This window comes from Chrysemys picta, chromosome 10 (genome assembly GCF_011386835.1).
Source record: "Chrysemys picta bellii isolate R12L10 chromosome 10, ASM1138683v2, whole genome shotgun sequence".
NCBI lineage: Eukaryota > Metazoa > Chordata > Testudines > Emydidae > Chrysemys > Chrysemys picta.
In genome coordinates this window covers 33,941,932-33,959,160 of record NC_088800.1, presented here as the reverse complement: position 1 = coordinate 33,959,160, position 17,229 = coordinate 33,941,932, and the positions used below count along the sequence as shown (strand labels likewise).

The 17,229-nt window shown below is 42.7% G+C and overlaps 1 protein-coding gene across 8 annotated transcripts in view; it reads right to left on the bottom strand.

Moving 5' to 3' along the window:
* TLN2 (talin 2) overlaps positions 1-17,229 on the bottom strand; it is a 378,548-nt gene that overhangs the window by 37,345 nt on the left and 323,974 nt on the right. For all 8 annotated transcript variants that reach the window (XM_065558354.1, XM_065558350.1, XM_065558353.1 and 5 more), the window contains 3 exons: positions 16,847-16,963; positions 11,144-11,329; positions 2,664-2,771 (listed from right to left, as the gene is read on the bottom strand). In XM_065558354.1, coding sequence (XP_065414426.1) covers positions 2,664-2,771; positions 11,144-11,329; positions 16,847-16,963 — 411 coding nt within the window. The remainder of the gene's footprint in view (positions 1-2,663; positions 2,772-11,143; positions 11,330-16,846; positions 16,964-17,229) is intronic.

The window sequence follows — 17,229 nt, the reverse complement described above, 5'->3', positions numbered from 1 at the left end:
GGATCCCCAGAGAATATGAACCCCAGGGCGGGAGGATGGGCCCCATACTGGGAACCAAGAAAAAACTCCTAGACAGCATAGCCCAGAGTGGGGAGACCCGCGGGAAGCATATATGGGGGAGCTGGTCGGTCTGGACTCCCACAGAGAAGGAAGGGGCATGGGGGAACACCCCCTGATCCTGCTCTCTGCGGAAGAAGCCCCAGATGTACTGGGACGAACGGGGGAAACTGAGGCGTGGAAGGTCCCGCCCAGCAGTGGGATGAGTGCTGACCCCCCCATCGGAGGGGCAGGAGAGCCCTGAGCCGCAAGGAGAGCCCGGGGAAACCCCGCTAGAAGTGAAAACAACCCCCAAACCTCGGCCAGACACACAGGGGAAGCTGGGGATACGGGGCCTGCCACACTGCGATCGGTGTGACGACCTGCGGGCGGAAGCAGAGATGGTGGGGCCACCACTCCCGGAGAAATGCTCCTTCTGTGGGAGAGGGATGGAGAAACCATCTGGGGTGTTGGCTGGGAAGGACCCAGCTGGGAGTGGGGAGGGCTCCCCGAAAGAACCTCCTTCGGAGGAACGGCGGAAGGGCCGAGGGGCCAAAGGTGGCCCGGGGGCGCCGATCTTAAGGGGGAGGGTGTGTAACAGGGTGCTGGCCTAAGAGGCACTGAACCAGCCCCTGTTAGCTCAGAACCTGCTTGCATAGCTCCCATAAAGGGGAACTGACTGGAGCTGGCAGGGTATGGCTCATTAAAGGAGCCTGAGAGCAATCACCTGTGAGCCTGCTGAGAGGAAGGCCTATAAAGCTAGCAGGAAGGAATGGGGGGGACAGGAAAGTGAGGAGTGAGAGCCTGTTGCTCCCAGCTAGCTGTAAGAGCAAGCTGTTCCCTAAGGGGCTACCTGACTGATATTGAACTGTAGATAGCTGTATATACGTGGTGGTGGGAAAATACAGGGAAATAAAAGGGCACTGGTGTGTGAAAGAGTGGTCTCCAGCGAATTTATACCACGAGCAACGAAGTGCTCGTCTACAGGTACATTTCCGCAGTGTACTCAGGCCTTGTAAGTGAAGCTGCTAGAGGTAAGAAAGGCGGCTCTGCTAAGAAAATGGAATAGATGGGAGAAGTGAAAGCCAAAAGATGAAGGAGTAGGATCAAGCAAAATCTGATTAGTCTTTGCTCTGTTAAGATGCATAATGTTGAGGCAGATATTGCAATATTCAATAGAGTGGATAAAACATGACAAATTTCCCCAAGTACAACTGTACTAAAAATACACTAGACTTCTAAATGCAAATTATTCCCTGCTGGGCAAGTTCCAGTAATGAGATCTAACAAGTTTAATTTTTCTTATACTATCTTCCTTGCTAGTGACAAGCGTTAATATAATCGGACCTCTATTTTTTACTTTATCTGTATTCCTACACACAGTCGTTAATTTAATTTAACTAGACACACTAAAATCTCTGCCTGGCAATGTATTTCTACCCAGAAGGCCTATGTCACACACCAGCCACTAAAAAGTAGCTTCTCAGAGGTTGCGCACATGATGACTGCAGCTGCAAGTCAACTTGAGAAAGTTGGATATTTTACTAAACTTTTGTTCTTACACACCCCATGCTTCTATACGTGTGAAATGCCCACGTTGAAACAATGCTACAATATTACCAGATAAATGTTCAGATTCCAGAAAAGCATACACAGTTCAGTATTCACAGCTTCAGAGTGCACTGAGTTAGTCACAAGACTTTAAGTGAAAAAACTGAGAGTTGGGGAGCTTTTAGGTGGGGTTTTGGGGATGGCCTCAGATAGCATTTCTTTTGCTTACCTCAGGATAGGGTCAGGCAAGCATGTGAACCTAGTGCTCCCCTAGTGATTTTCACAACATCGGTGGTTTGGGTGATTGGCAGTGGTGAGCTGGAGCTGGTTCGCAGGAACTGGTTGTTAAATTTAGAAGCCCTTTTAGAACTGGTTGTCCCATGTGGGACAACCGGTTCTAAAAGGGCATTTGAATTTAACAAGCGCCCCAGCTCACCTCAGCTCTGCCTCCTCCCTGCTTCTCCTCCCCCCTGCTTTCCGCGAATCAGCTGTTCGCGCAGGAAGCCTGGGAGGGCTGAGAAGCAAGCAGGCTTCCCGCTCAGGCCCAGGAAGACGGAGCCAAGGTGTGTGTGTGTGGGGAGGGGGGAGCGAGGAGGGCCATGCGCCCTGGCTGGTCTTCGGCCACGTCCCCGCCTGCCCAGCGTCAAGGAACACGGGGGGTTGGATGGAGCAGGAGTCCCGGGGGGTGGGCCATGACCCCTCGTGGGGTGAAGAGGGAACCGGTTGTTACGATTTTGGCAGCTCATCACTGGTGATTGGTGTGTGTTCTACTACATCAGGTTAAGAGAGAGACCCACTGGAGAATACCAATGTTTGATTTTAAAGGGGCCCATTTTTAGATGCTGTGATGCCTTCACTGACTCATGATAAAGTAAGCTCCAGAAGAGAACTCTATGCAAACACTTCCAGCTTCCCTTCTCTCTTTTTTTAGAAAGTGGTGAGCTATTTTAACCATTTGTTCAGGAACTTGCAGCAAGCTAATAAAAAGTTAACCTTGGCAATGATTATGAAAAGGGCTCAGTGGGATTATTTGTTCTTGGCAAAGCTTCAATACATGCCTATAGGCTCCTTCTTACCAGGAGGACATGTTCTAGGAGATCCAAGTATCCCAGGGTACATTCTGTTCCAAATCGCAGTGCTCTCGCTCGAACATCTTCACTCACGTCTGGGTGATAGGAAGCTTGCTACGGAGACAAAGCAATATTAACACTCAAAAATTACAAAGCAGAGGTAGGGGGAGGAGCAGACATACGGATGGAAACTATATAAATGGCATAAAAAGGCCAGAAAAAAGCAATTTCTCATTGTTTGTAAATAACATCCAAGCCAGCAAGTCACCACCGTTGCAAAGGTATAGCGTAACTGGCCTGCCAAAGCGGCAGAGCCTCAACTGTGAATACGGTGACCAGATGTACTATTTTTAAAGGGACAGTTCCGTTTTTTGGGACTTTTTCTTATAAAGGCACCTATTACCCCCCACCCCCATCCCGTTTTTTCACAGTTGCTATCTGGGCACCCTAACTGTGAAAATGGATTTACGAAGAAGTTTCCTTCTGTTATCATATTCTTCACTCTAGGGATGCAACAGCTCACTATTTTTTAACGTTCTTCATTAGACATGGTCAGCATCAGACACACATCCCGCCATCAGCCCAAACAAAACAGGCAACTCAGCAAAGGTCCAAAGGAGAAAGGCAGCAAGTTGGTTGCTTTTTTTTAGGTATAACCGTAACAGATTCTGGGAATGGACTGAGCTGGTAGCTTGTGGGGGATGTATACTACAGTTTCGTACAAGCAGTGATGCTAATAAGAAGGAAGATGGCGCCTCCATATTCCTGTTGACACATTGGAAGAGGAAAGAAAACGAAAGAGGTCTGAGCAATAGTTTCTCCATCCACAAATACATACAGCGTTACAGATTTTAGAACCACAACCCCCCTCAAAACGCTCCCCCCCCACAAACCCTCAGACATTCCATCTAAAATGAGAGTATTCTGTGCAGACCCCAAAAGTGAACACAACTTAAGGCTCCACATCAGAGACAGTGCAGCCTAGAGGATAGCGCACTGTACTTGAACTTAGGACAGCGGTTTTCAAACTTCGTTGCACCGCGACCCCCTTCTGACAACTAAAATTACTACACGACCTCAGGAGGTGGGGAATGAAGCCTGAGCCCCGCCACCCCAGGCAGGGAGCCAAAGCCCAAGCCCAAGGGCTTCAGCCCCAGGCAAGGGGCCTGTAAGCTGAGCTCCGCAGCCCAGGGCTAAACCCGAAGCCTGAGCTCCGCCACCCAAAGCTTTAGCCCTGGGGCTTCAGCTTCAACCCTGGATGGTGGGGCTCAGGCTTCAGCCCCATCAAGTCTAACACCAGCTCTGGCAACCCCATTAAAACAGGGTCATGACTCACTTTGGGGTCCTGACCCACAGTTTGAGAACCCCTGGCTTAGGAGATCCAGGGTCTATTCTCAGCTCTGCTACTGGCCTGCTGGGTGACCTTGGGCAGGTTACATCTGTGCATAACTTTCCCGCTCTGTAAAATGGAGATAATGATGGTGACCTTCTTTGTAAAGTGCTTTGAGGGCCAATATTATTCTGTATATGGGAAAACGGAAGATTGCAAAGAAGCATGCCTGCCTTTTAAACATACTGCAGCAAAGGGCTGATTAATGACATGAGCTTGATATAGAGGTTAAATGGAACAACTACCTGTCATGTGTAGTATTAGATTTCATGTGGTTAAATATGTACGACAAGCAGTAAAAGAGCATCTTGTACCGGTAGAATCTTTTGGAGGGCAAAATAAAAAATTTGAAAGTAGTTCTGCATCATAGATTCACCACTACTAAAATGATATTTGGAAAGTACAACTAGGAGCATGTTTAAACTTGGCATTAATTTTTAAAAATACACCTTAAAATGCTTATTTTCGGGCAGTTTTATTGAACTCACCTGCCCACTTTTGCAAATATGCTCCCACCAATTTCTTTTTTTCTTCTGGCATTTGCAATTGGGACTAAAATTAATTTGGTTGTTTGTACACTTTGATCAGTTCTTTCTTTCCTTATCATCATAACTGATGATGTCACATTAGACTCAGTTGGTTAATGGTCTGAGTTGGTTAATGGGCTCCCTCTACTGGCTAGCTGAAGAGCAGCTGAGCATCAACCACTACAACCTACATTAACTACACTGTTGGCTCCTCACTTTGTAAACAGAACAGTAGTTTTTTGGAGGGTTTTTTTTTTTTCCGGTCATATTTAAGGCTGGGTGATTATTCTACTGGAAAGACTTAACCAATTTAGAAAGGTCTAGAAACTACTTGAAGTCCAACAGCAACTTCACCCCACACATTTAATTTACCTTGTACATACTTCAATAATATAGTGACGGATGCTACAAAAACACTCAGATACCAAGAATCTTTTCAAACTTCTATCAGAGATAAGCCCAAGTGTTCTGATTAACCTTAGCGTACACAATTGACTGAGACAATACAATATTTTTGGAAGAAACACTGAACATATCAACATCTTTAAGGACTATTCTGCCTCCCACTGAAGTCCATGAAAAAAAACTATTTACTTCCCTGGGAATAGAATCAGGCCCTAGTTCTTATATCAAGAATACATATTTAAAAGACTCGTCAACCAGCAGCAAACTAACAAAAAGCTTATTCATTCATTTACATCAGAAGGTTTTCCTGCAATATAAATTAAATTGAATTTCCTCAGAAAGTTTCTTGGACAGATTATATAAATTCATATCTTCATCTGTGAAATACTATTAACTCAGAAATTTTTTTTAGTTACTTCCTGTGTGACATATTGTATTATACCAAGACACACAGTTCACCTTGTAGAATAGTTTGGAAGGATGGATTTCTTTCTGCTGTAAGTGGAGGAAGTGGCTTAGATTAGTTTTTAAAGGATTTCCCCAAATCTTCTGCCTATGGTTTGATGTTCTCTTGCATTCCCAACTCTGATTAGCAAGTTTGTTTCAGACACTTGGGGAATGCTAAAGTAATGACAAACAATAAGGGACAAAGCTTCAAAAATATTGTATCCCAACTCTGGTTTTTCTCCTCAGGTCAGATGACTTAGTTATCCTCTAGAGGATTGGGCCAAAAGAAACCTGATGAGGTTCAACAAGGACAAGTGCAGAGTCCTGCACTTAGGACGGAAGAATCCCATGCACTGTTACAGACTAGGGACCGAATGGGTAGGAAGCAGTTCTGCAGAAAAGGACCTAGGGGTTACAGTGGACGAGAAGCTGGATATGAGTCGACAGTGTGCCCTTGTTGCCAAGAAAGCTAACGGCATTTTGGGCTGTATAAGTAGGGGCACTGCCAGCAGATCGAGGGACGTGATCATTCCCCTCTAGTCGACATTGGTGAGGCCTCATCTGGACTATTGTGTTCAGTTTTGGGCCCCACACTACAAGGAGGATGTGGAAAAATTGGAAAGAGTCCAGCGGAGGGCAACAAAAATGATTAGGGGGCTGGAGCATATGACTTATGAGGAGAGGCTGAGGGAACTGGGATTGTTTAGTCTGCAGAAGAGAAGAATGAGGGGGGATTTGATAGCTGCTTTCAACTACCTGAAAGGGGGTTCCAAAGAGGATGGATCTAGACTGTTCTCAGTGGTACCTGATGACAGAACAAGGAGTAATGGTCTCAAGTTGCAGCTGGGGGGCTTTAGGTTGGATATTAGGAAACGCTTTTTCACTAGGAGGGTGGTGAATCACTGGAATGGGTTACCTAGGGAGGTGGTGGAATCTCCTTCCTTAGAGGTTTTTAAGGTCAGGCTTGACAAAGCCCTGGCTGGGATGATTTAGTTGGGAATTGGTCCTGCTTTGAGCAGGGGGTTGGACTAGATGACCTCCTGAGGTCCCTTCCAACCCTGATATTCTATGATTCTATTGCTCCTGTGAATTTCTACTTCCAGTTTTCCCTGCTGCAATTGGCAACGCATGTTCTCAAGACACACTGTGTTTCATTATTATTAATTATTTTTATATCACAGAAGTGTCTAGGGTTTCCCAAGTGAGATTGAGACCACAGTCCACAAACAAGACAATGGATGGGAGAAAGGATCATTATTATCCTTGTTGTGCAGGTGGGAACTGTAGCACAGAAATATGGACTTTCTCAAGGTGATACAGAAATTCTGCTTTGAATCTGCCAACTGAACCCAAGATCCTGGCCAGCATCTTGCTTGCCAGTCCACAAGCCCATCTCTGCTCTTTCATCTCTTTTCTCTCCGGTTTTTGATACTTCTATTGTACCTGTCCTCTTCGCACTCAGTTCCTCTTTGCTATCATGCCTCATTCTCTCTTCAAGTGCTTCTAGCATTATGGGTTAGCAGTATGTGTACAATGCTAACATTGTAAGCACTGACATACCCCTCATATGATAAACGATGTGCAATCTTTAACTGCAACTATATAACTAATACCATCTCTTTGCCCTAGATAGTTCTCATATCCTTCTAATTTTGCTACAAGAGTCACCAGTAATAAAATAAAAAAAATCAATATTTCCCATGCAGAGTTATTACTTTACACACATGGTATAAAGATGAAATCTGTTTTTATCTTCGGGTCTGATCCAATCTTGAGTACTTTTGGTTAAGTGTCTCCATCAAGTTTAATAGGACCCATAGGATCAGTTCCTGAGATTGAACTGTAACCAATATTTTTTTTTCCAAATGGTAACTATTGACAAATGCTCACTTACAGACTCACAGACTTTAATGCCACAATGGACCATCATGATCTAGTCTGACCTTCTGCACGTTGCAGGCCACAGAACCCCAGTGGTCAGTGTATTATTTACATATTGCACAATTACTGTAGACTTGTTTAAATATCCCAGAGCTGAACCCCTCTGCTTCAGGGAAGTTGCAGTGAAATTTAATGTACATTTATATTCTTGACATTAGAGAAACACAAAGTGTACTGTATATAACAATTCATGCTATATTTTGTTCACACATGTGCATTTTAGTGGGTTTCATTCCATTTAGTGGTACATCTAACCCATAATGTGTGTCATTATTTGCTTATTATTTGACAATATTAGTCCTATCAAAATATTCAGAAGATTGATTTGCTGCGTATTTGATGAGAAACTCCTATTTTGCCAAATATCACAAAAAGTTCAAGTTTTGCAGTTGTCATGCTGCCTTGATGGTATAACAAAGAAAGTCAGGTGCTCCCTATTCACCATCTTAAAGTACAAAAGAAGTGGCTATTCAGATTTATCGTGGAATTTTTTTAATACCCCAGAAAATATCATATTGCCTCTATATAAATCCATGGTACACCCACATCTTGAATACTGCGTGCAGATGTGGTCGCCCCATCTCAAAGATCTATTGGAATTGGAAAAAGTTCAGAAAAGGGCAACAACAATGATTAGGAGTATGGAATGGCTTCCATATGAGGAGTGATTAATAAGACTGGGACAGTTCAGCTTGGAAAAGGAATGACTAAGGACGGATATGATAGAGTCTATAAAATCATGACTGGTGTGGAGAAAGTAAATAAGGAAGTGTTATTTACTCCTTCTCATAACACAAGAACTAGGGGTCACCAAATGAAATTAGTAGGCAGCAGGTTTAAAACAAACAAAATAAAGTATTTTTTCACACAACGCACAGTCAACCTGTGGAACTCCTTGCCAGAGGATGCTGGGAAGGCCAAGACTATAACAAGGTTCAAAAAAGAACTAGATAAATTCATGGAGGATAGCTCCATGAATGGCTATTAGTCACAAAGGGCAGGGATGGTGTCCCTAGCCTCTGTTTGCCAGAAGGTGGGACTGGGTGACAGGGGATGAATCACTTGATGATTACCTATTCTGTTCATTCCCTCTGGGGCACCTGGCATTGGCCACTGTCAGAAGACAGGATACTGGGCTAGATGGACCTTTGGTCTGCGCCATTCATATGTTGAAAAAGAGATAAGAAGACTTTCTGCAAGAGATCTGATACTCCTTCATACAGCTTGATTCCATCTATTACCAAAGTAAGTATATGAGTGGATAAAAACACAGTAGCATACGTGCCAAAAATAGAAGTACTAGCTTCTCCACCAGACATTTTAAATTGCTGTCTAACATTAATTGATATAGCTCTGGCTAAGGGGATGTGGTACACATAATTAAATTATTTAACAAACTTAAGACTGTGCAGCATAGTTGTAGCCATGAACAAGAGAAGCTTTCAAGCCACACAGGGTTCTTCTTTATGTCTGGGAAAGATACTCCCAGAGTCACAGCTAAATGAAAGGTGGAATAGATTGTTTAGCATAAGTAGTTAGCGCATATTCAAAGGGACCATTCAAGATAGAGTGGTCCTTGACTATCCATTAGAAGATATTACCTCACCAACCTTGTCACACTTAAGACTGACAGCTGTTTTGACAAATTTTGGGTCACATGTTTTAAATAATGCCTATGATTAGTCTTCTAGACTTTCCACCTCTCTGCAGTGTTTTCAGACTTGTTTCTCCTTGCCTAATAATCCTTTCCAGCTCCAAGGACATAAGAAGGCCAAAACCAAATCCACTGGGCTAAGTAGAGGGCAAGCTTTTATCCTCACTGTTCTGAACCATACGATTTCTGGTTTTAGCTTCAGGCTGCCTTCCAGCTGTTATTCCTACTCTGCTGCTTTCAAGGTGGTGCTCTGTGGCACATAGCCGACTTTCAAGCTAGAGATTATTAATGTCATCTGCAAGCAATAACAATGGTGACTTCAAGGATCAGTACTTGCTACTCAAGTGGTAACAATTTACCACTACTACCATGTTAACCTGGTAGGCCCTAGCCCAAAGAATGACTACCATACCCAACAAGCTCTCAGGTAGACTGCTTTTCAATCTGTCATTTTAGATAAGTAAAATTGTTCTCAACTGTTTTCATTCTTTAGATTGCTTTGTAAAGGCAATTCTCTCATGGATACTCAGCCCCTTATCAACATCCCAGTCCCCACTGCTTGGACTCTAAATGGATTATTCTGCAGACCTCTGACCATCTATGAACCAGAGCAGGAGAGGCACCAAATTAAATTATAGCGATAAGAGGAGTGAATGTGAAAACAAGAGGAAACAATTAATTTGAAAGTATACAAAAACATACAACTAAAATGCAGAATATTAGGCTGAAAATATAATTTAAATAGGAAAAACTGTAATCCAGAGAATCTGCAGAGTGAAATGCAGATAGATCTCCATATGAATATGCTCCTACACTAGCCAGGATATAAAGTTACAAAGGATATTTAACGAATATGCTTCAGAGTGTTAATTGATCCTATACCATTGCACAACTGCACACAAGAGTGCTTTCACCTTCCCTTGAAGCATCATGTACTGGACTTTGACAGAGGCATGATACGAGACTGGATGATACAAGATGTGGTGACTTCTGGCTTCCAATGTAAACTATAGCTATACTTTCCAGTATCTGTGTTTAGCAGGGGGCGGGGGAGGAGGGAGATGAGATCAAAGCTTGAAGCAAGCAAAGTGTTCAGGAACAGATGTACTCTGCTAAATACATACAAGAACCATCAAGGTCAAAATGACGTAAGGATTTCAATTCACAATATGTACAGAAATCATGTTCAAAATCACACTGCATCATGCTTAAGTGCAGAATCATTATTTTAAAAACAAAATTAAACCCTGTCCTAGCCTTACATCCAGTCATAATGGAGCTAAAACGTGATCTGGGGACCTACGCAGGGAAAGATTTAACTAAATTTTGAACTCCACACCTGCCAAACTGCCCAAGCTTTAATTCTTCTCTCATAGTCATTTGTACCTTGAAGAGCAAAGATGCCTAAATGATGATTAGGAATAAGAGTTGTCTTAATTTCACTTAATTTCAATGCTCAAACTTCAAAGAATAAACTTTGTAAAATCCCTTTCTGGTCCTGCCCCTGTTAATTACGAATAATCCCGCCCTACCTCAGCATGAAGAGAAGTGGGTCATGAGTATATTTTGCATTACTACCTGAACTATGCATGCAAACATTTTACAGTCCTATTTCTTTAAAGTTGTCTGTCTCAAATATAATATTCCAAAAGTTCAGCTCACAGGAGCATTGCATTTAGTACAAGACAAAAGGCATACACTCTTTAAAAGCACAGTAGGAATTCAGCAGACCAATTAGTTTGTTTAGAAAGCAAAGGAATATTGACAATACATTTGTACATTTTTTCCATTAGAGAACTCCTAACTATATTAAAATCAGGTCACCATTACATTATTTTTATGCTCTACTGTTTGTACAGAGTCTGTCTTGTAGTTTAAAAGAAACAAAAACTCAAGCAGGTTTCGTGTCAATCAAAAAAAACTATTCTCTCTCTCCAAAAATAAACCAGTGTGTATTAATCCACATTTCTCTTACATAGGATAGAAATCCCCTCTTTCTGGTATTGGATGTTAGTCAGACTTCATAATTCTCACAATCATTAACTTCTCAGATAAAGACAAACACAAACTAAATTTAAGGATATAGAAACCTAAAAAATTAGGAGAGGAAATTAATCTTTACCTTACAAGCTGTTAGCATATCAGCTACTGCTTTGCGGCTCAGATTCGCTGTAGCAATCACATCCTCCTGTCTGCATGAGTTCCCAGCTGCAACAGCTTTGGCAGTTGCCATGGTGATTCCTTTCGTCATCCGGATCGATTCTTCAGGTGATGATGTCTTTTCTGGAATCTCCTTCGACTGAAATACCTAGAAGTTAAAGCAGAAAGGAGATCTAGTTGCCCTTTAAGAGTCAGAGCACAATAACACGGAGCTTCAAACGGACACGGCAATTGGAAGCAGCCTTCAAATGGCATGAAATCAGAAATTTAATTGGAGTACTGTACTGCAATATCACTCCTGCTTGTCAGGAGTCTGGCTCTGATAAGACTTGCACATCTACACAGAGCAGAGAGAAACACTAAGCTGTGGGAAGTATGCACAAAAAGTTAACCCATTCATTGAAATGGATGACACCCAACATTTGTCATTTAAACTATCTGTATTATAGGATAGCCAGAAACCAATAGCTACTAGTCCTATCCATATATTCTTCCATCCTGACTATTGGACAGGCATGCAGATCCTCCTCCCATATACGCCATGCTCTAATGCAGGGGTGGCCAACCTGAGCCCGAGAAGGAGCCAGGAGCCACCAATGGACATTGCCAAAGAGCCACAGTAATACATCAGCAGCCCCCCATTATCTCCCCCCCGCTCCCAGCACCTCCCGCCCACCGTCAGCCCCACCGATCAGCACCTCTCACTCCCTCTCCACACCTCCTGATCAGCTGTGTCGAGGCATACAGGAGGCTCTGGGGAGGAGGGGTAGGAGTGAGGGCATGGCAGGCTCAGGGAAGGGGACAAGAAGGGTCTGTGGCAGAGCCAGGGGTTGAGCAGCGAGCACCCCCCTGGCACACTGGGAAGTTGGCACCTGATGCTCCAGCCCCGGAGTCGGTGCCTATACAAGGAGCCGCATAGTAACTTCTGAAGAGATGCATGTGGCTCTGGAGCCACAGGTTGGCTACCCCTGCTCTAATGTGTCATAGAATCATAGAATATCAGGGTTGGAAGGGACCTCAGGAGGTCATCTAGTCCAACCCCCTGCTCAAAGCAGGACCAATCCCCAGACAGATTTTTGCCCCAGATTCCTAAATGGCCCCCTCAAAGATTAAACTCACAACCCTGGGTTTAGCAGGCTCAAACCACTGAGCTATCCCTCCCCCAAAATCACTCCATGCAGCACTGCTCTGTAAGTACTGTGTGCTAACCCATTGCGCCACTAGAGCCCACACCAGCTGCCCCCTCAGCCAGAAGCAGCATAGAAGGACTGAACTGGATATATTAATAAAATGCTCAAAAATCTTTTCTGTAAAGGACGAAAGGGGGAAGGACAGAGAAAATGAAGCACTGTCTCTTTTCTATGCTTAATTCTCCGTTACAAACCTAACTATATAATTGTGTAGAGGAACTTGTATCAAGAGGAAGACATTGAATTACCTGACCCCCACACCTCATTCCTATGAATGTTGAAAGTAATTAACTGTATTAAAACATTATAGCTAACGTAAGTCAGTTAGAGCTTATCCTGGCTCCTACTTGCCTCCTTTTTCCAGCTGTATTCCTTATCAGCTTGCCATTCTTAAGCGTTATAGAATATCCCAGGTACTGTACTGGGTTACTCCTGAGGGTATTCTGTACCAAAAAAATTAAAATTCTGTGCCAAAAAATTTAAAATTCTACACACAATATTTTAAAATTCTGCAAATTTTATTTGTCAATAAATAAATGTGGAAGCTCCAGCATGGCAGTGGGAAGCACAGGCCACTGACACAGAGGTAGATCACCCTGCACCTCCCCTCCCCCGGAGATGGACTCAGCAGTAAAGTTGCACCCGACCCTGACCCTGACATAGTGTAAGGACCAGGACTGTCCCAGAAACACCCCGGGCCCTGCCCCTCTGTGCCAAGCACACTAGATGTAGGCAGGCAGACTCAGCCCAGCAGTATCCAAGTATGGAGAAGCTTAGTGTAGGGATTTACCACTCTGCTGGCTGCTCTGGGTGCCCGAAACAATGCACACACGCTGCTGGGGAGCGGTGCATGACCGCTCTTGCAGCTTCCCTTTGCTTCCAGGTCAGAAAGTCATTTTTCTGCGGAGAAGCAAAGAAACCTGCACATGTGCAGAATTCCCCCAGGAGTAATTGGACAAATTTTACCAGTCACAACCATTATGCAATGCTGCTCTGACAGCATTATCTATTCCTTATTAGGGTTTTCTAGTGTGCCCATTGCTGTAGTATCTAATGCCTGAACATACATTAGGAAGGGCCACTCCCATTTATCCAGGTTATCATTATTTGGCTTTCACCCCTCCGCCCCCTCTTAGTGTGGGGGAGAAACTGAGGAACAAGCCCATGCCAACTGTTACAAAGACATCTCTTAACAGTACTCAAATTCAACCTGTATCAAGCCACTTAAAGCAGTGCACACGTATATACAATATTCCCATACTAGGTAAAATCCTGGATGAAGTTTCTCCATTGACTTCATTGGGGTCAGGATTTAATCTTATTTTTAATAAATATATAGACACTCCTGAGACTGCCCCAAGCAATCAAACAAAACAATTGACTCATGGGTATAATAATACATTAGAAGTATTCAAAAGAAATCACCACATGATTTCTGCTTGACACGATAAAGTACAATTCCTTGACAGACTAAGTATCTGGAACGTTTTAGATTGCAGAGTTTATCCAAAGGATGTTGACGGTTCATTTACTGTGCCACAGCTTATGTGGGGATTTAATTAAAAAAAAAATATATATATATTCTGTAATTATTCTTCCTTTGTCAGTATCTGCATTTTTCACACAAAAATAAGGAAGCTAGTTAAACAGAAATTAAAAGGTGCAGTCACAAGACTGAAATACCTGCAAGCTGTAGAAACTTTTTAAAAATACCACAATAGAGGCTCAAATTAAATGTATACCCCAATTAAAAAAAAAATACATAGTAAGAGGACCAAAAAAAGTGCCACCAGGGTTAAACAACAGAGTAGAAAAATCGGTTAGAGGCAAAAAGGCATCCTTTAAAAATCTTACTGAGGAAAATAGAAAGGAACATAAAATCTGGCAAGTCAAGTGTGAAAGTATAATTAAGCAGGCCAAAAAAGAATTTGAAGAGCAACGAGCAAAGGAGACAAAAACTAACAGCAAAATAAAATAATAAAATAAAGTAAAAAATTAAATACATCAAAAGGAGGAAGCCGGCCAAAAAATCAATTGGAGCACTTGAGGAAGACAAGGCCACGCCGGAGAAGCTAAATGACTTCTTTGCATTGGTCTTCACTGCAGAGCATGTGAGGGAGATTTCTACACCTGAGCCATTCTTTTTAGGTGACAAACCTGAGGAGCTGTCCCAGACTGAGGTTTTCAATAGAGGAGGTTTTGGAACAAATTGATAAATTAAACAGTAATAAGTCATCAGGACCAAATGGTATTCACCCAAGAGTTCTGAAGGAACTCAAATATGAAATTGTGGTACGTAACCTATCACCTAAATCAGCTTAAGTACCAGATGACAGGAGGATAGCTAATGTGACTCCAATTTTTAAAAGACGATTCCAGAGGCGATCCTGGCAATTACAGGCCGGCAAGCCTAACTTCAGTACCAGGCAAATTGGTTGAAACTATAGTAAAGAAAAGAATTACCAGACAAGTAAAGGAACACAATTTGTTGGGGAAGAGTCAACATGGCTTTTGTAAAGGGAAATCGTGCCTCATCAATCTATTATAATTCTCGAGGAGGTCAATAAACATGGGGACAAGGGTGATCCAGTGGATATAGTGTACTTAGACTTTCAGAACATCAAAGGCTCTTAAGGAAAGTAAGCAGTCATGGGGTAAGAGGGAAGGTCCTCTCCTGGATCAGTAACTGGTTAAACACAAGAAACAAAGGGTAGCAATAAATGGTCAGTTTTCAGAAAGGAAAGAGGTAAACAGTGGTGTCCCCTAGGGGTCTGTACTGGGATCAGTGCTGTTCAACATGTCCATAAATGAGCTGGAAAAAGGGGTAAACAGTGAGGTGGAAAAATCTGCTGATGAACAAAATTATTTAAGATAGTTAAGTCCAAAGCAGACGACGAAGAGTTACAAAGGGATCTCACAAAACTGGGTGACCGGGCAACAAAATGGGAGATGAAATTCAATGTTGATAAATGCAAAGTAATGCACACTGGAAAACATAATTCCAACTAAAACATGCAAAATTATGGGGGTCTAAATTAGCTGTTATCACTCAAGAAAAAGATCTTGGAGTCACTGTGGACAGCTCTCTGAAAAAATCCACTCAATGTGCAGCAGCTGTCAAAAAAGCTAACAGAATGTTAGGAACCATTAGGAAAGGGATAGATAATAACACAGAAAATATCATAATATAAATCCATGCTATGTCCACAGTTCCGGTCACACCACCTCAAAAATGTTATATTAGAATAGAAGTCTATAAAATCATAAATCATGTGGAGAAAGTGAATAAGGCAGTGGTATTTACCCCTTCACATAACACAAGAACCAGGGGTCACCCATGAAATTAATAGGCAGCAGGTTTAAAACAAGCAAAAGGAAGTACTACTTCACACAATGCACAGTCAACCTGTGGAACTCATTACCAAGGGACAACCCCATGCTCTGGACAACCCCATGCTCTGGATATAGGAAAATTTTTAACTGCCAGAATTTTTAACTGGGAGTGGATGACAAGGAATGGATCACTCAATAATTTCTCTGTTGTTTCATTCCCTCTGAAGCATCTGGCATTGGCCACTCTTGGAAGACAGGATACTGGGCTAGATGAACAACTGGTCTGACCTAGTATGGCCGTTCTTATGTTGAGTGAAAAACAAGCCAGAACAGAGGGAGCTCTTAGGGACTGCCACAATGGGAATGTTCAAGAAGACAAGGTTGTGTCAATAGCACTACTGAACACTAAGTCCACAAATTACATAACACAGTATTCTCCAGTACAGTCTCTCTCCATATGTGCAGTGGTTATTTTACTAAGCAAGGTATGATATTTTAGCCTCCTCAAACATACAAAGGTATTAATTTACATCACTCACCAGTGGTTTACAAAAGGATCATCTGAAGCAGCAGCTGGGGGGAGAGGGGGTCAGAAAACTGTACTGTGAAGGGGGGAGGAAATAACCCTCTTGGTTTAAGATCTAATTCGGTGCTACATGTAATTTCTGCTCAGATGAAATATCAGTTATCAGGTTATTTATCCTGGTAATGTGGCTTTATGAAAAAAGGAAAAAATGGAGATGTGTTTCAAACTGCAAGTGCCAACAGTGCTGCTCTTTGACACTGGAGAAACGTTTACAAACCAAGGTCAATGAAAGGTGAACATTTGACTCAGAAAATAACATTTACAGTGAAAGTTTCATGTCTGGAGGAATGAAGAAGCAGTTTCTCCAAGCATATTTCATGACAGTAGCATCTCACACCTGAGAAATACAGCCTAACAGGGGAGACTGGTGACATGTGGAAGTGGATAGGTTGAAGTGACATGCAATCGTGTGTTGAGAGCTGTGGGTAGGGACCATATCGCCTCTAATTCACAACAAAGCAGCCAAAACATCCCTGGAGGCACCTCCAGTGAAGCCTGATTTGATTTTAAGAGTGTACTTTAGAAAGCTGCCATGTGCAATTATTCCATTCTTTACCGTGAGTTCCTGTTTGATGCACTCAATCGTGGCCTCGAGAGCTCTTGTGCCTCGAGTAGCTTCATCTTCTACTGCTTTAACAGTCTTCAGAAGTGATGTGACATTGGTTACCATCACCTGAAATGGAGAGAGGGAGAGATGAAAATACATCATTCCCTTCTCCCACATTTAGGAGACACCCCAACATGATTCAAGGAACATCAAGCTATGAAGCCACTATTAATCCTTGTAGGGAACAACAAGCTTTAATTACAGTATGGGTTAAACAGCTGAGAGTGAACTCTACAGACAGGCTTTTATTTATGAGTGATCCCTATTGAAGTTAGATTGTTACACCCAGATTCACTGAATAGTGGTGCTTTCCTAAACTTGAGTGCATGGTG